Source organism: Pipistrellus kuhlii, unplaced genomic scaffold (genome assembly GCF_014108245.1).
Source record: "Pipistrellus kuhlii isolate mPipKuh1 unplaced genomic scaffold, mPipKuh1.p scaffold_m20_p_22, whole genome shotgun sequence".
Lineage (NCBI taxonomy): Eukaryota > Metazoa > Chordata > Mammalia > Chiroptera > Vespertilionidae > Pipistrellus > Pipistrellus kuhlii.
This window is the reverse complement of record NW_023425521.1, coordinates 10932817-10951824: the sequence shown is the minus strand read 5'-3', so window position 1 is coordinate 10951824 and position 19008 is coordinate 10932817. Positions and strand designations below refer to the sequence as shown.

Below are 19008 nucleotides of genomic sequence, written 5' to 3'. Positions count from 1 at the left end.
ATTGTACTTTAGATTCATGATGTGTATTAGAAAATCTTTCATAAAAGAAAATATTACTAAGCATTTTTTTCGCAAGTAAAGTAAATATAATGAAAAATAATATGGATTCATACAAACAATTTTACAACAAATGTTTATCTAGTACCCAAACCAGTAGAAAGATCAACTAGAATGTTTTCCTTTTTATATATTCCATGTTTTAATGTTATGAGAAAGGGACAGATAAGCAAATATACCACAGAATTTACTCAACACACACACACACACACACACACGCACCCGCACACACACACGCACCCGCACCCGCACGCACACACAATTATTGCTATTCTGGCATCATGACAGACCCATCTCTTGCATCTTTTACATGAAAATTATAATTATCTATAATAAAAGCATAATATGCTAATTAGACCAGACAGCCTGAAGACCTTCTGACAGCAGCTGGGAGGGCTGAGCACCTTGCACGAATTTCGTGTATCAGGCCTCTAGTTTTGATGATAATAAGCATGCCAAGATTCTTATATATACTCTGAATCATCAAATAAAAAACTACATTATGTTCAAATTTGTTTGGGGACTAATTGAACATGTTTTGCCATATTGAAATTCTTTTGGAAGACATAGTAACATCATAAAGAAAGACCTTAAAAGAGAATACTAAGTTAGCTAGAATACAGATGAATCATTCTGAATGAAAAGTACTTCATTTTTTTTTTCCGGGTCCTAATAAGCAACCAGAAGCTAGCAATCAGCTACTTACCACTAAGAGACTGTTGCCATGCTAAAGCAGAACAAAGTAAGGCTAAGCTTTTCCCACTTCCCGTAGGACTTTCCAACAAACAATGCTGCTTACTATTCAATCCTCTGACAATCTATGGGTACAAAAACAATAAATAAAAAAATCAATAAACAATTTTATTTCATTAGAGTCTCTCTCCATCAGAAGAAAATATGCATAAGAAAGTTCATAGCAGCCAAAACTGGTTTGGCTCGGTGGATAGAGCGTCAGCCTGCAGACTGAAAGGTCCTGGGTTCGATTCCAGTCAAGGGAATATACCTTGGTTGCGGGCACATCCCCAGTAGGGGGTATACAAGAGGCAGCTGATCAATGACTCTCTCTCATCGATGTTTCTAACTCTCTATCCCTCTCTCTTCCTCTCTGTAAAAAAATCAATAAAATAAAATAAAAATTAAAAAAAGAAAGTTCACAGCAACACTGTTTATAATTTCAAAAGAATATATACAATCTAAATGTCTATTAGAAGGATAATGTACCAAAAAAAATCCTGGCATTCATATAATGGAACCCATAAAAGCAATTAAAATGAATTAGCAATCAACAGGATTACATCTTTTTTTGTGTGTATATTTTTATTAATTTCAGAGAGGAAGGGAGAGAGAGAGAGAGAGAAACATCAATGATGAGAAAGAATCATTGATTGGCTGGCCCCTGCATGCCCCACACTGGGGACTGAACCCACAACCAATGCATAAGCCCTGACTGGGAATCAAATCAAGACCTTCTGGTTCATCGGTCGACCAGTTAGCCATGCCGGCCAGGTCAGGGCTACAACTTAAAAATAATGTTAAGCTGCCCTGGCCAGTTTGGCAAAGTTGGTTGGAACATCCTCCAGTACACCAAAAATTGGCAGGTTCAATTCCTGGTCGGAGCACATACAAAGGTCGCAGGTTCAGTCCCTGGCCGGGGCGTGTGGGAGGCAACCGACAGATGTTTCTCCCCCACTCTCACCTTTCCTCTCTCTAAAATCTATTAAAATAATAATAATAATGTTAAGGAAAAAAAAAATGTCAAGTTCTACAGAAAGAGAGGTATAGTGCATATCATTGTGCGAAGTTCAAATATATGTAAATTAACAGGATATATACATAATAAATGTATTAAAGCAATGCTAGGAAAGAAAAAGAAAAAAAGTAGGATACTAATAATCCTGTTATTTATAAACAAGGTATAAAGCAAATATGGCAAAATATTAAATTACAGCAAAGCTGGAAAGTTGGTTTACTCAAATTTGTATATTAACTTTCTAAATAACTGAAATATCTTCAAAAAAATTACCATAGAAACTAGAGTATTCCATGTGGAAGACAATAAATACTTTATAGAAAGCAGTAATTCTGTAAAGTAAAAGTTCCAAATGAGCTGAGAACTTTGTTCAGAATGTTCTCCTTTGCCTCGTAACTAACCATGGACACACAGTGTAGCCAGGAACAGTAATATTTTCCAAAGGTTAGATGTTCGTCAATGAACCCATCAAATGTTTTCAATCCATTTACTATCTGAGAAAATAAATGTAGTCACAGACTCAGTGTATGTTATGCATTACAGGCATATGTATCTTAATAAGACTTGAAATAACTGCTGAAAAATACTTACAGAATTCATCATAGCAAGCTGGGATGGATAAGCTTTACAAGGAAAGTTAATCTTCACCCCACCAATGGTATATTCAGACCATTCTGAAGACATCATACTTTCCTGTTTACTTCAGATTCCTAACTGCAACACAAATGAAAATCAATATTGAAAAAATGCTTAAGACTACCGAGACCAGTTTGCTCAGTGGATAGAGCGTCAGCCTGCAGACTGAAGGGTCCCAGGTTCGATTCCAGTCAAGGGCATGTACCTTGGTTGCGGGCACATCCCTGGTGGGAGGGGTGCAAGAGGCAGCTGATCGATGATTCTCTCCCATCGATGTCTTTTTTTTTTTTTTTTTAATAAATTTTTATTGTTCATAATATTACAAATGTTCCTTTCCCCCCCTTCTCACCCCACCCTCTGCCCTTTCCCCACTCCCCATTGTCCTCATCCATAGGTGCACAGTTTATGTTCAGTCTCTTCCCACATCCCCCTCTCCCCTTTTCCCCAAGAATAAACAGTTCACTCCCCTTCCATACCTCTGATTCTATTATATTCAACAGTTAATATTGTCCCTCAGTTTTTTGTTGTTTTTTTTAGTTTCCTTGGTTTTTAGATTCACTTGTTGATAGTTACGTATTTGTTGTTCATAATTTTTATCTTTATTTACTTTCTCTTCTGAAAGAACCCCCTTCAGCAATTCATATAATTCTGGTTTGGTGGTAATGAACTCCTTTAGCTTTTTTTTATTAGTGAAGCTCTTTATCTGACCTTCGAATCTGAGTGATAGCTTTGCTGGATAGATTATCTTTGGCTGTAGGTTCTTGCTATTCATCACCTTGAATATTTCTTGCCATTCCCGTCTGGCCTGCATGGTTTCTGTTGAGAAATCAGCTGACAATCGTATAGGTGCTCCTTTATAGGTAACTACCTTCTTTGCTCTTGCTTCTTTTAATATTCTCTCATTGTCTTTTGCTCTTGGAATCTTAATTATGATTTGTCTTGGTGTGGTCCTCTTTGGATTCCTTTTGTTTGGAGTTCTGTGTGCGTCCTGGACTTGTAAGTCTAATTCTTTCACCAGGTGGGGAAAGTTTTCTGTCACTATTTCTTTCAGTATGTTTTCGATATCTTGCTCTCTCTCATATTCTGGGACCCCCATAATTCTGATGTTGGTTTGCTTGAAGTTGTCCCAGATGTTTCTTACATTATCTTCAACTTTCTGGATTCTCTTGCCTTCTTGCTTCTGCGGAGGAGTGCCTTCTGGCTCTTTATGTTCCAAATCTTTGACTTGATTCTTGTGATCTTCCATTCTGTTTTTAGGACTCCATAAAATATTTTTTATTTCAGACAATGTATTCTTTATTTCTTGTTGATCCCTTATCATTTCTAGTTGATCCCTTTTCATATCCTCATAGGTCTTGTTTATTTTATCGGCCTTTTCTAGGAGATTCTTGAACAACCTTATAAGTGTGGTTTTGAACTCTATATCCAGTTGTTTTTTGTCCTCCATTTCTTTCGTTTGTGATTTATTTGGTTTAGGCATTTTCGCAGGTAGCTTTCCTGATTGGGCGGGGTTTCAGGGTGGAGCCTACAGCCTTGGCTTCTGTCAGCCCCGCCCTATGCGACTCCAGAGACTCAGGGTCCTTCAGTACTTGTTGCAAGCGCCTCTGAGAGAAAGGTGCCCTCGATTTTCGCCTGCTGCCAAACTGTCTATGCTCTCCCCCAATGAGTCCGGTATTGGGGTTCAGTTCAGTTGGTAGTGGGATTGGAGGTGGCGTTCAGAGCAGTCTGGAGCCTGTCTCCTTCCCGTCAGGGCAGTCCCGCGGCACAGCCGGCCCTTCTCTGCGCGCAGTGTGAGTGCCTTCGGGACCTCCTTTCGCCGCTTCCCCGGAGTCTCGCCTTACAGCCCGGCTCCCTATGGATGAGCCTGGGTCCCCGGGGTCTGGCCTAGAATTGGGGTTCAGAGCAGTTGGAGCTGGGCCCAGCGCAGTCGGAGCTTTTCTCTCCTTCCTGCTTGGGACCGCCAGCCAGGCACTCGGCCTCCCTCCTCTCCGGCTCTGTCCTCTCCTCGCGCGCCGAGTGTCTCCGTACCTTGGGCTTTTACAGCTCCTCCGCGCTTCCTTCTGGTTTTCTCCTTGCTTCTTGTTGTAGAATTTCCAGTCAGTCGACTTTCCTGTAGTTCTGGGTAATGTCCATTTTATATTTTAGTTGTATTTTGTTGAAATTGTTGTGTGCGGCTGTGGCTAGTTGCCTACCCGAGCAGCCATCTTGGATTCTCTCATTCAAAATATATATTTTTTAAAAGAATAAAAAAATGCTGAAGATAATGCCCTAAACGGTCGGTCTGAGGACTTGGGGGTTCGATTCCAGTCAGGGACATGTACCTTGTTTGCAGGCACATCCCCAGTGGGGTGTACATGCAGGAGGCAGCTGATCAATGTTTTTCGCTCATAAATGTTTCTAACTCTCTGTCCCTCTCCCTTCCTCTCTGTAAAAAATAAATAAAATTTATTTTTTTAAAAAGAAAAGGACCTAAATATAGTTTAAAAAAAAAGAAAAAACAAACTGCTATTCAAAGAAAACCAGATACCCAACCCTAGGACAGAAATCTGGAAATAAAAATTGGAATAACTATATAAACAAAACAAATGGAAGTGAAATAATTTCCTGCTCTCATAAATCACCGCACTTGAGTGCAGTCTTGGAATCGAACGCACCTGGTTGTGTATCCCTACTATGCCAAAGCTGTGGACCAGGGGTTAGGAAATAAAGGTTCTAGATCAGATTGTGACAACTCCCACAGGCACCTTGATCACGTCTCTTCATTTCTCTAGACCAGTGTTTCCCAAAGTGTGGTACGCGTACCCCCAGGGGTACGGAAAGAGTTTGGTGGGGGTACGCCTTGCACCGGAGTTTGGTGGGGATATGCACTGCACCGTGCTTAGCTGCGCCTAATTCTACGTCTCATGAGTACGAGGGGTACTCAGCGTTACGAAAATTATAGAAGGGTACACATATGTCAAAAGTTTGGGAAACACTGCTAGTAAGATCCTTACCTATAATAATGCTTCATTTCAAAATGGTTGTAAGGAGAAAAACTCCTTGGCATATATAGCAGGTGTGCAATAATTCCTACTTAAAGGACAGCATGGTATAATGGAAAGAAGTGGGCTTTGGAGTCAGGCAAGCCTAAATTTGAATTTCATTGTGTGAATCGCTTAAGCCTTAAGGTCTCAGAGCCTGTGAAATGGAGATGTTATCTATCTGATAGGATTCTATGCAAATTAACCAAGCACTGAGTTAGGATAAGGTAACTACAGAATGAGTCTAAACTCCAGAGGAAGTGACCTCTTCTAAACCACCCTTTCTTAACCTAGGATCCACAGGGGTCACTGGGAGACTGTGACCTCCTGATGGTGCATGCAAAGGTTCCTGTGCATAGCTGCATTTTTCTCAGGAGAAAGCCCATAGGTTTCTCATTCCCAGAAACATATCCTAAGGAAACAACTGAAAATCCAGGGGGAAATGACATACACAGTTATCAAGTGATAAGTTATTTGCAACAGAGCGGGGAGGGGAAGGTAAATTCAATCTAGGGCACATGTCTCAAACACAAGGCCCGCGGGCCAAATCCGTCCCGCCAGGCCTTGCAATGTGGCCCGCACCGCGCTGTCATCACTGCACTCCGCTGCGTTTCCATCACAATGACAGTTTATGACTGTTCAGTAAACCATTCAGCTCGCGATTTAGGCTGGATTTTAGATTTTGGCCCCTTCTCTGATTGAGTTCGACACCCCTAATCTAGGGGATGGAGGGATGGTTAAAACAGCAATTCCATAGATTGAAGCCAATAATAACCTAATGTGTTCCCAGAGAAGTATGTGTGTATGTGTGTGTGTATGTGTGTGTGTGTGTGTGTGTGTGTGTGTGTGTGTATATATATATATATATATATATATATATATATATACATATATATATACTTCCAGAGAAGTATGTGTGTGTATATTTATATATATCTATATCTATATCTATATCTATCTATATATATCCTTCCTCATTCAAGAATTTTTTCCCCCCATTGATTTTTAGGGAGTTGGAAGGGAGAGAAACAGGAAACACAGACGTGAGAAAGACACATCGATTGGCTGCCTCCCGCATTGCCCGCCTGACCAGGGCGGGGAGCCTGCAACCTCAGTACATGCCCTGGACCGGAACCAAACCCGGGACGCTTCAGGGTGCAGGCCAACGCTCTATCCACTGAGCCAAACGGCTAGGGCAACAACCACTATTTTAACCTAACAGTCTGTGACTCCATCTCTGAGGCTCTGAGAATTAAATCTGGTTCTGATTTAACCCCTTGTTCTGAAACCAACCACTCAACGCTGGCCTAGTTATTCAGCTATTACCAAGAAATCACCACCACCCCCAATCCCCGATTGTGGCAAAAAGCTTCTCAAAACTGGATAGCTTCCCCGACATAAGGGGGGAAGGGGTCTGCCAGCCGCGGTCGCCCCTGCGGCCAAGTCACCGCGAGGCCCCGGGCCAACAACAGGCCTTTGCTCTGAGGTGAGGACAGGCGCCCTCCGGGCTCCCAGGTTGGCTCCCGCCCCCTGCCCTGCCCCCGGAGCCAGGCAAGACCCCGCGGGCGCAGGGGAGGCCGCCGGGCGGCGGCGGGAGGCGCCCCTCCGGAGGGTGGAAGCACTCTCCCCGCGGTGACAGACTTGCCTGGGCTGAGGAAAACCGAAGCGACGCAGCCCGGGCTCCGACTCACGGGAGAAAAGGACGCGACGTCGGCGAGCAAACAAAGCGGAGCCCAGGCGCCGAGGGGAGGTGGTGGCCTCCCCCGCCCTCGCTAGGCTGCTGCCCCCGGGCCTGGTCGCGGGCCCGCGCCGCCTTAGTTTTCCTCTCCCCCAGTTCCCATCGGTCCCCGCCACAACTCTCCCCGACGAATTCCCGCCTCCCGCCCCCTCGGCTCCCGGCACCCAATCGCCTGGACGAGCTCCGACAAGCCAATCACACGCCGAGACCAGAAATCAAGCAACCAATCCGAGGGCACGGGAGTTCTGCGCCCAATGGGAGCCTCGCGCTATCATTCGACCGCGATAATTGGCGGCCCCGGAAGGCGAACGGGAAAGTCACTGACTCCGCGCACTTCCTAGTGATTTAAGGAGAAACAGAGCAGTTTAGCTTTTTGCAACCGGTGGTTTAAGCCGTGTGTCAGTTTCTAGGGGAATTAGAAATGTTCTTCTTAAGGTCTGTAGGTAAACGGAGAGGAGGCACCTTTGAGCCTTGCCGACCTCTCCTCTAAGCGTTTTTCAATGCCGCTGGATTCAGAATTCCGAACTTGAATTAATGAGTGCCCAGGGTATGGGAAAGAAGGAGGCTGGAATGGCTGGCCCACTGAACCGAACGAGGTGAAAGGTTCTTGACTACAATGTCTCAATCAAGGATTCCCAGATATCATATTCTACCAGAGAAGCTCGAGGTCTCTCCAGCACCAGATCACTTACGTCTTCCTCCGTTAAGACTGATCCCTCCTAAAAATCAATTTATTCTCCTTTGCCAAGAGTACACTTCCGTTTTCTCAAAGGTAGGCGGCTAATCGTCTTGCCCCCCAAAAATTTTTTTTCATTCTGTAAAGCCTAAACTTGGCTCAAATAGTGTACCAGAAAAGGAAAACCAACTAGTTTCTCAAATTCGGGAAACTACTTTGGGGAGAGAGGTGTGCTGCAGGAGGGAGAAGCAGGAGGAGAGTCTTACATCTTCCCCAAAAGACAAAACTTAAGTCATAAAAATAAATTTTACTCTTTAATTTAGTAATTTCAGGCTGAGAAATTTATCCTAAAGAAGTAATCTTTAAGAAAGAAAATTAAACAATACCTTAGTTGATCAGTATCTATTATAATACTGGGGGAAGGGGGCGACTATAAACTCCCAGCCTAGTAATAGGGAGATGGTTATATCAATTCAATCAGTATGAAGCCAATAAAATAATTATAAAAACTAAGCAGCCGAAACCAGTTTGGCTCAGTGGATAGAGCATTGGCCTGCGGACTGAGGGGTCCCAGGTTCAATTCCAATGGGGGCTTGTGCCTTGGTTGTGGGCACATGCCCAGTGGGAGGTGTGCAGGAGGCAGCTGATCTATGTTTCTCTCTCATTGATGTTTCTAGCTGCCTCTCTCCCTTCCTCTCTGTAAAAAATCAATAAAATATATTTAAAAAATAATAATAAATTTTAAAAAAACTAAGCAGCCTGCAAAAAAAAAATTCTATCTAAAGTTAAATTAAAACAAAAAACAAAAAAAATCCACACTGGGTATTAAGAATTATATGAAAATATAAGCAAAGATGAAGGGAAGGTACAAAACTGTAATTTATTGTTAAAACAGTGGAATAACGGGTAATTTATAAAAATACACCCCTAAGTATGTTTCCCTCTCATCGACGTTTCTAGCTCTCTATTTCTCTCCCTTCCTCTCTGTAAAAAAATCAATAAAATATATATTTTTTAAAAATACGCCCCTAAGTATACCTTCAAATTGTTATTCTTTTATAATTTTTAAATTACATTTTATTTCAGAGAAGAGCAAGAGAGATAAAAACATCGTGATGAGAATCATTGATCAGTTGCCTCCTGCTCACCCATACTGGGAATAAACCATGACCTCCTGGTTCATAGGTTCATGCTCAACCACTGAGCCAAGACAGCCAGCCTACAAGGTTTTTAAATATCTTTTAAGTAACTGCTCCAGGATTACTACGCTGATTCTTCTTGCCTAAATTTCTGAAGAGCTGAACAGACTCTAACCCTGTGTTGCCTTTGATGTATGTGGCACACAGAAATAGATTCACTTATGCCCTGAAGCCACACAGTCCTAGAATCCAATTCCATGAACTGTTCCTTTCAGATTAATAGTAGTGAAATGAAACAAAAAATACAACTTCATTTGATAAAGATGAATGTTTATAAACCAATATTCAAAATAGCTGCACACATCTGTTTTCACTTGAATAAAAAAAAATCACATTTGACAAATTTTATAACCTTAACTTAAAATACATGAATATTAGCATTTACTAATATATTTACACAATTTATTTACATCATCAACAAATCTGATGAAAAACAGCATGTTATTATTTTAACACAGCAGGTTGTGACCAGTCTTTGAAAAATTTTCCAAGAATGTGCACTGCATTCAGTTAGAAAACATATTTCAACCTTTTCTGAATTCCTAGAGGTTGGTTACCTACTCACAAAATATTCCAAAGCCTCCAGAGCAGAAGTATTTAATTTTAAAAGACTACAAAATGGCCTTGTTTAAAAATATGAAATTTCTAATGGTATTTTTAAATGCTTTTGTTTTTCACAAAAATTACTTAATCGAACATTAAGCAGCTACCATCTATAATACTGTACACTTCATGATTTGAAACAGCTACAAATTAGTTCTCATATAATACCCTTATGAGGTAGGGCCAGTAGTAATCCCATTTTAAAATGAGATGTGACTATTTGCTAGTAAAAAGGCTGAAGTTTAATTTCTTAAAAACCACGCTTTCTTATTAGCCTGCCTAATTTCTTTTATAAGTGAAGGGGTCTGTTTCAAGTGGGGGCAATAGAAGGGAATATCTGTCATTCAGTTATACCTCAGAAAGCAAAGAGAAGTACCTTCTACATTGAATACTTAATTAAGAAAGTAAAATGAGGATTATGGATTACCTGAATGCATCTACCTAGTGATCAATGGAAGTTACTAGCAGAGGACTGCAAAATCCTTCTGCAACATGGTATTTTCCGTTTGTTTGTTTGTTTGTTTTTCTTATTTTTCCTGAGGTCCATACATTGTATACATTTTCTTAGTCAAAGATCTTCTAAGATTATGATGTGAATTATAATCCTAATGACAAACCAAGAGCTCTTTAATGTAAAGGGTTGTATTACTCTAAAACTTAAATAGGTACCAATGTATTTCTGACCATTAGATAAGTTAGTAAAGCATTATAAAAATAAATTTTAAAAAAACTAAATGAGACCCTCCTTTCAGATTCTTCTCTGCACAAAGATATTTCTGTATACACTTTTAAACCAGTATTTTAAAATCCCAAATTATTCAAGTATCTCTTTAAACATATGGCTTTACATATTCGTAAAAAATTGAAGCAAACGTAAAAATCGTAAAATCCTCACCTGTAATTCCATGAAAATCATTTACAAAAAGCTATTTGCCTTTTCTTAAAGCCTTCTCAATACCATTTCTTGAGAACTGGAATTTGATCTTGCATTACTATTACTTGCATTGCAAGTTTTAGAGATTTCTATTTGGGTATTTAAATTCCTAATTTTTCCTGAATTCTCCTTTTTCTCCCTCTCATCATTGCATAATTGTCACACGTTGTTACTAGCTCACAGCTAAAATAAACACTAGGACTACCCACCAACTCATTTTTATAAGAAATTAAAGGCATAGCAGTTTTTCTTCACTTCAAAAGATAAATACAAAGACAAATTCACTTTCCACTAATAAGTTGTTTAAATGTGCTCCCAATTGGGGGGGGGGGGGGGCGCGAGACTCGGCTATTACAATATAAACATACCAGCAGAGTAGATCCAAGAACTGCCAATCAAATACAAGCAAGCATAATTCTCCAGAGAGTTCTATATTGTATTCATGGAGAACTGAACCAGTTTACTGATTCCAAGATGGCACTGCTCCCATTCAGTTTAGAGTTACTATAAGGTATAGATTCATACTGGGTGTGTAGCAACCATCTTCACTTTGTTTTTTAAATTCCACTAACACTCATGTTTATTATTTCAATTATTGTGCTTTCAATACAATGACAGAGCTGTACATCAGGATCCATGCTTCCAGTGTCCCTGGATCCATTTTTGTAAGATGAATCTTTACAGATTCCAGACCATCCACTTGGTTTCTCCTTTATTTGTTGAAGACCTAAAAACATATGGAAACATTTTTAATTAAGGCAAGAAATCTAAAAAGAATTTTGTCTATTTGAGATATTAAAACAAGTCTGAAAATAAGTTATACTTACGTGTAATAATTGGATCAATGTCTCTTGTCTGAGTGGCAACATCGGAGGCACAGACTTGCCCTATTTGGATCAGCAGAGACATAACATCCTCATACAGTGGAGGAAATGCTCGGCAAAAAGAGACCAAACTTGGCAGAGTTGGCATGAAAAAAGCATATCGCTTAGCCTGTGTTAAAACTGGAAAGAATAAAACAATTTTTACCTTTACAGTTATAAATTCAACATGTATGGCCTATACAAGTCTCACGTTTGTGCTGAGGATACTGTTTTCTAAGTCAGGGCCACCCCTGCCTCTAGGGAGCTCACAATCCAGTAGTCAGCCATCATCCAACATAGAAATTCTTATGCCCATGCACTGTGATAAGTGTATCACATGCATTATTTCATGTAATTCTCATAATCTTATGAATGAGGAAAGTACTATAGCGATACCTATTTTTATATGAGAAAACTCGTAAATAAAACATAGTTTATCCCTGGCTGGTAGCTCAATTGGTTGGAACATCACCCTGATACATCAAGGTTGAGGGTTCAATCCCTGGTAAGGGCACATATAATAATCAATCAATACATATATAAGTGGGACAACAAACTGATATTCTTTTCTCTTTCTCCCTAAAATCAATTAAAACACACACACACAAATATATATATATAGTTTAACACATTTGTTCAAGGCCACATAGCCAGCGGTAGATAGTGATAGAGTCAGTGGTAGAGTTATGACTCAACTTGGGCTTTAAGTTCTTAACCACTACAAATAATTATAACATGAAGTACAATAAATACAATGGAAAGAAAAATGAGCAGGGTATTATGGGAGCACTGAAAAAGAATATAAAATTAAGCCATTATTTTACAAAATTAAATTATAGTTCATATCTTTTAAAGTAGTTTATTTTCATTCTATTCTACTCTACGAACGGGAAGGTGGTTAAAATGTTAGGGTATGTTTTAGAACTTAAGAAAACAACTAATTTATGTGTCTTCTTTATACATAGGACTGTTTTTCTGGAACTCTAAGCATACGTAATGTAATCTGTTTTCTATTGATATAATTACATTCAGAAAGTACATTTGATTTCCATTTATAAAGTGTGGGAAGCTTATTATTTAATGAATAATACAGTTTGCCTACCTATTCATCTCTACACTATAAATAACATTTATAATAGAAAATTTTTCAGAAGATGGCATAAATTAAATCTATTAGTGACACAGAAAAAAACAGTGTCACTAAAATCAGAAAAACTACAATATATACTTTTCTATATTAGAAGTTTTCTCACTGATGTTGGTTGGCTACACACCTGTCAGCAAAGTTCCCATGACATTGACAGCTAAGCGAGCCACACTGAGTGACTTTGGTAATGCATACTGGATACACAAATGAGAAAGCAACTGGATAGCAAATATCTGCAATACAAAATCCAAATATTACATGTTTCTGAAGAATGTCTTTAAAGTGTTAAAAAAAATTATTAAATGTTATACAGAACCAGCAAGACTAGAGAGATATCAAAACTTATCTAAAGCTCTGAATGCTCATTACCTGTTTTTCAAGTTCTGGCTGTGCAATAAGTTCAGGTATGAAATCCAGACAGATGTGCATAGATGGAATGCCTGCGACAGTCAGAGGTAAAAGTTCACATGGATAGCCCTATCCCAACAAGAAAGGAGGGAAAAGATACAAAGAAAATAAGTGTAGGTCCAATACAAATAAAAATATGAAGGAAGGTTTCACTTCCTTTATGTAAAAGTTGCTATATCTATCCTGGTGTTTCACCTTTCTGATGCACTTGAATAAATTATTATATCTAAACACTTTCACAGGCTAAAATAAAATATAAAATTAATCTGATTTTTCTCCAAATTGCAGAGGAACATAATTATTTGTGTTATCTCCTATTTCTAAATGATTCCTATTAATTTAGTATTCAAACCCTCCATCCCCCCCCCAAAAAAAAAAGTTCAACCATAAAGCATCATTCTTTGAAAACAGACCTGAAAGTGAACAAGCTTAGCAATGTTGGGATCTGCAATGTACATTTGGTGCAAGAGACAACAGATAAGGCACTGAACTTCTCGAAGGTTACAAAGCAAACTGTCTTCTCCTTCTTCCATTCCCTTATTTGGAGTGCTGGTAGTGATAACACTTTGAACATTCCTTAGCAAGCTGTCTGGATTGACACCCTTTGCTTTCTCCTCTTCAGTAGGTAAGCAAATCTCCAAGAGAATCTGAACAGCTGCACTATCCTACAAGCAAATAAAACAGTGAATTTAAGAAGTTTCTGAGTTTATTTGAAACAAATCTGATTTTGTTTTCACATGAACACAAGTTAAAATTATAACAAAGGTACTTCTAGGGGAAAAGTGAGCAATCTATAGGGCAGTGGGTCTCAACTTTTTATTGGGGCTAGGCTGGCTGGATCCCACCCATGCACAAATTTATGCACCGGGCCTTGAGTTAATCCTATATAATAAAAGCCTAGTAAGAAAATTGTCCCCTCGACTGGGAGTTTGACCACTCGCTATGACATGCAGTGACCACTAGGGGCCACTGGCAGTGGAGGCACTGCCAGCTCCGATGGGCCCTGACAACACTGGGACCTTGGCAGGATGGTGGAGCAGGTGAGCAGGCAGTGCCAGGCCAAGTCGGGTGTGAGTTGGGGCCCAATTGCCCTGCCAATTACCCCACAGACAGTATCCAGTGGCAGCAACGGAGGGGAACAAAGACACCACCTGGCCCCCAGGTGCTGAGGGAGCTGGGTGAGGGGCCCAGCACTGATGATTGCCCAGCAGGTGGGATTGTGGAACAGGGGAGGGAATGGCACCAGGCCAAGGCAGGGTGCCAGGCGGGGCTGGAGGAGCGAACTGGAGCCCCACAGGCCACTCCGAGGGACCCAACCAGTGCATGAATTCGTGCACCGGGCCTCTAGTAAATAACACAAGAATTAACTGTGTTTCACACCTATAAACCTACTTTTGCCCTACTCTGTATATATACTATATATTTTTTGTTCTGTTTGTCTCCACCATTTAATTTTATTAATAGTGAATCACTTGCTCTTTTTTACTAAATTTTACTTTATTACCTGAGCAGCCAGTAATGCATTTTTCAGTTCTTCTCTAGTAACTTCTGGGCCATCAGTTTGTCCAACTAAACCTAATGTATTATTCTGGGAAAACCTATCCTGCTCTGCTGTTTCCTTCAGATGAGCACTAAGGTAAGCTTTGGATGCAAGGAGATATCCATTCAACATGTGTAGAGTAATATCCATCAATGGGGGGCATCTATATACAGAAAGAAGAAAAATACATGAGAAAGAATATAAATGTAGAAATTAGCCAGATCATGACCGATTAGTTTAACTTGAATAGTACCTGAAAAACCTGAAAAGAGAAAAGTAACACTTTTCCCACTGAAATATTCATTCTCAAAAAAAAAGTTTAATATGTCTTATTTTCTCTATATTTCGAGGTTATATGATATTTATTTCCTCTTACCACCTATAATGTATAATGTATGTCCTAGAGAAATGATATTCTATTTTGCAGAAAATGGCACTACCAGTAAATCTTTTAGATCTAATCATGAAAAGTAGCTGTCTTCAAAGAGAAATATCCTATTATGGATAAGATGAAGGAGACTGCAGAATATTTACTCTTTCTACTCCTCACTCTTACTTGTTTAGAGCAAGACAACTCTGTATTCCAAGAGTGCTTTATCCACTTGACCTGGAAAAAATATTTACTGAGCCTCAGTTTCCTCATCTATGAAATAAGTACAGTTATTCATTCCTTGAATAACTGAATTAAATTTAAAAAAGGAATCAGAAAAGATAAATTGGTAATGACTAAAATTTTTAAACTGAACCCTTGAAAACCCTAAAATGACATTTCTCAGTCTATCATTTCCAATAAGAGACTGAGCTAAGTATATCTATGTTGATTTCATGTGGCCAATTTGATGCAAATCAAAACAACAATGCAGTACCATCTCACACCTGTCAGAAAAGCCAACATCAACAAATCAACAAACGACAAGTATTGGCGAGGTTGTGGAGAAAAAGGAACCCTCGTGCACTGCTGGTGGGAATGCAGACTGGTGCAACCACTGTGGAGAACAGTGTGGAGCTTCCTCAAAAAACTGAAAATGGAACTCCCATTTAACCCAGTGATCCCACTCCTAGGAATATATCCCAAGAAACTAGAAACACCAATCAGAAAGGATATATGCACCCCTATGTTCATAGCAGCACAATCTACAATAGCTAGGATTTGGAAACAGCCTAGGTGCCCATCAGCAGATGATTGCATCCAAAAACTATGGTACATCTATACAATGGAATATTATGCTGCCATAAAAAAGAAGAAATTCTCATCATTTGCAGCAACCTGGATGGAATTGGAGAAAATCATGCCGAGTGAAATAAGCCAGTCAATGAAAGAGAAACACCACATGACCTCACTCATTTATGGATGATAAAGAACATTATAAACTGAAGAACCAAAAGATAGATATAGAGACAATAAAGCAACAAGCAGACTGTCAAATTACAGCAGGGAGGGTAGGGAGATCTGGGGTAGATAAGAGATCAACCGAAGGACTTGTATACATGCATATAAGTACACCCAATGGACACAAAACTCTGGGGAGAAAGGGCATGAATGGGGGGGGGGGGGCAATGATATATGTACACAGATAATAATTTAATAAAAAAATAAAAATAAATTTAAAAAAAAAATCTATTAAAATGAGAAAAGGTTCAGAAGTGAAGTAAAAAATCCAGGCTATAAAAGCATTACATACATATGATGGCATAATTTAACAACTTCCTGAACAACTGGAGCACGTCAGGTGAAAAGTTACCTACTCAGGTAGATTTTTAACACTGATAAATTGTTTTAGAAGTGGTTCTTTTCCAGAAGTGTCATTTTATTACTAGAGGCCCAGTGCATGAAATTCATGCACCGGTAGGGTCCCTAAGCCTGGCCGGCGATCAGGGCAGTAGGGGCCTTCCAGCTGCCAGCCAGGGCCTTCCTTCCCTGGCTGCCAGTTGCCTGCCAGGGCCTTCCTTCATTCAACCCCACCCCCTGGTGGTCAGCACACCTCATAGCAAACGAGTGAACTCCTGGTCTTCTAGTCAAACTCCCGAGGAACACTTTGCATATTAGCCTTTTATATATATAGGCTGTTTTTCTTTTATTAGATATTTAATGTCACTTACACTACTAGTATTTATTTTTCTGATTCCTATTTCCTATGAGACCCTGAGCTCGCCAAATCATATTTGGCTGGTTTTGCAAGTTTTGTCACTTCAAGAATATCATCCTCAGGTTTGAAGACAGGTCAGTCTATAGAGTATATTCTAGTTAGTCTTTATTCGTTTCTTTAAACCACCTAGCACGAAGCTTCGCTTCTTAAATTATTACCTAAATGACCTCATTAGCCTACTAATCAAGGCTTCCCCATAATATGACCCTAATCTAATATTCCAATTCTAAAATTGTTCTTGCCGAAACCGGTTTGGCTCAGCGGTAGAGCGTCGGTCTGTGGACTGAAAGGTCCCAGGTTCTATTCCGGTCAAGGGCATGTACGTTGGTTGCGGGCACATCCCCGGTAGGGGGTGTGCAAGAGGCAACTGGTCGATGTTTCTCTCTCATCGAGGTTTCTAGCTCTCTATCCCTCTCCCTTCCTCTCTGTAAGAAAAATTAATAAAATATTTTTTTAATTGTTCTTAAAAACTTACCCTTCCATGCTAGTCTTTTTTATTCTTGCTTTTACACTTTTTTCTATACTTTTCTTTTGCCTACAATATCTTCCCTGACCCCTTAACCATTATAGTCTGTTCATCTAAATCCTATTTTTATCCTTTAAAATACTACTCAGGTCTGACTTCCTCCTCATCCTTCCTGAACTTTTAACAGCATTCACTTACTATACCATTCATCTACCTGTAACAATATTATTTAACTTTTCATTTATTTTTTTCTTATGCAGGTGATAATGACTTTGAAGGCAGGTCCCTCAACTTATATATCTTTGATATTATTTAGCAACTAGAAATTCAAACATTAATTATATGAATTAATTAATTATGCCCCTTGAAGTAAAGCCACTTCAAAGCAATTAAGTTTGGCAATTGGCAAGGAAATATAGACAAATATGGACTCAGTGAAGCTAACATCGCAAGTGAGGATGCCAAAAAGATCCCAGTTGTAATGCATGTAATGGTTCACAATAAATCAATTTCTTTAAAAGCCTTTTCAACAATGCTAGCAGAAATGATATTATTCTGTACTAGTCTTGTTCTGAGAGTAAAAACAGCTATTATTGAGGGTTGCCAACTCAAGAATATTTCTTTAAGGCTAGGTTTATTAATCACATATTAAACTGAATATAGTTCATGAACATAGACAACTTAAAAAAAAAAAAACCATCTCAGAGATCATAATACAAGAACCTTAGATAGAAGTTTAAATTGAATTTCTTTGACTCCCCAAAGTAAAATCCTATAATAAAAATGAAATTCAAATGACACATACCTGTGTACCCTCTGATCACATCTTAGAACAATGAGAGGATCTATCATCAAGTCATTCTGAGTATACTTTTGTTGTCGAACAAACTTTATTGAAGGTTGAAGTGCATTGACTGTCATTACCCACAGCCTGATGAGAAAATAATCACATGTTCAAAAACAATTATGTTATGATTAAAACATGTAGCCATCTAGTACTTTCTATCTTAAAAAGATATATTCATGGGTTAAATAGAAAACTGGTGTGAATTAACTTCGAAAATTGAAAACTATAGAAATCTAACCTATTGTTAGGTCTCTAAAACAAATGAAGTTAAAACATTAAACACAAAGTAGTTGCAAAATTCTTCACCACTGTAATGGACTAATCATGGCATTTAAAATAAAAATCTGAATTAAATCCTCAGTAATGCCATACTTGCTATGACTATGTAAGTAATTGAGCCTGTCTGAACTGTTTTTTCATCTATAAAACAATAATATAATACCTGTAAATGAAATAACACTTACCAAAGTTTACACTTTCAAACTGTATTTGGCCCCACTGTTCCATACTTATCATCATAAAATTTTAATGTGAGGTGCCACTTTGAGGTGAGACATCAACAGACTATAAACATAGTTATTAACCTGACTGGACATCAGAATTATTGGATGACATACTAATATGGAGGGTACCTGATCTCCTACAGTGAAGCCCAGGAGTCCACTAGTCCCACTTCACACACACAGGTTGACCACTCTTAAATATGAATGAACAGCCAAGAATCATCAGACATTTAAAGAACGCTTCTAGCTGAAACCAGTGTGGCTCAATGGATAGAGCGTCAGCTTGGGGACTGAAAGGTCCTGGGTTCGATTCCGGTCAAGGGCATGTACCTTGGTTGCGGGCACATCCCCAGTAGGGGGTGTGCAAGAGGCAGCTGATTGATGACTCTCTCTCATCAACGTTTCTAACTCTCTCTCCCTTCCTCTCTGTACAAAATCAATAAAATATATTAATAAATAAATAAAGGATGCTTC

At 39.2% G+C, this 19008-nt stretch overlaps 2 protein-coding genes across 14 annotated transcripts in view; both read right to left on the bottom strand.

Annotated features, from left to right (window-relative positions):
• Positions 1 to 7324, bottom strand: part of BRIP1 (BRCA1 interacting helicase 1) — a 115593-nt gene extending 108269 nt beyond the window's left edge. For 5 of the 10 annotated variants that reach the window (XM_045586396.1, XM_045586402.1, XM_045586400.1 and 2 more), the window contains exons 1-4: positions 7109 to 7324; positions 2399 to 2521; positions 2209 to 2301; positions 764 to 875 (exon numbers count right to left, since the gene is read on the bottom strand). In XM_045586396.1, the coding sequence (XP_045442352.1) occupies positions 764 to 875; positions 2209 to 2301; positions 2399 to 2494 (301 nt within the window). In that variant the 5' untranslated portion in view covers positions 2495 to 2521; positions 7109 to 7324. Of the gene's footprint in view, positions 1 to 763; positions 876 to 2208; positions 2302 to 2398; positions 2522 to 7108 lie in introns of those variants that run through there. The other 5 variants (XM_045586398.1, XM_036451115.2, XM_045586397.1 and 2 more) reach the window with 4 other exon arrangements.
• Positions 7325 to 10622: 3298 nt separating this feature from the next.
• Positions 10623 to 19008, bottom strand: part of INTS2 (integrator complex subunit 2) — a 37435-nt gene continuing 29049 nt past the window's right edge. For 3 of the 4 annotated variants that reach the window (XM_036451417.2, XM_036451415.2, XM_036451416.2), the window contains exons 19-25: positions 17990 to 18115; positions 14536 to 14734; positions 13445 to 13696; positions 12993 to 13100; positions 12751 to 12856; positions 11441 to 11617; positions 10623 to 11340 (exon numbers count right to left, since the gene is read on the bottom strand). In XM_036451417.2, coding sequence (XP_036307310.1) covers positions 11171 to 11340; positions 11441 to 11617; positions 12751 to 12856; positions 12993 to 13100; positions 13445 to 13696; positions 14536 to 14734; positions 17990 to 18115 — 1138 coding nt within the window. In that variant the 3' untranslated portion in view covers positions 10623 to 11170. Of the gene's footprint in view, positions 11341 to 11440; positions 11618 to 12750; positions 12857 to 12992; positions 13101 to 13444; positions 13697 to 14535; positions 14735 to 17989; positions 18116 to 19008 lie in introns of those variants that run through there. The other variant, XM_036451421.2, reaches the window with a different exon arrangement.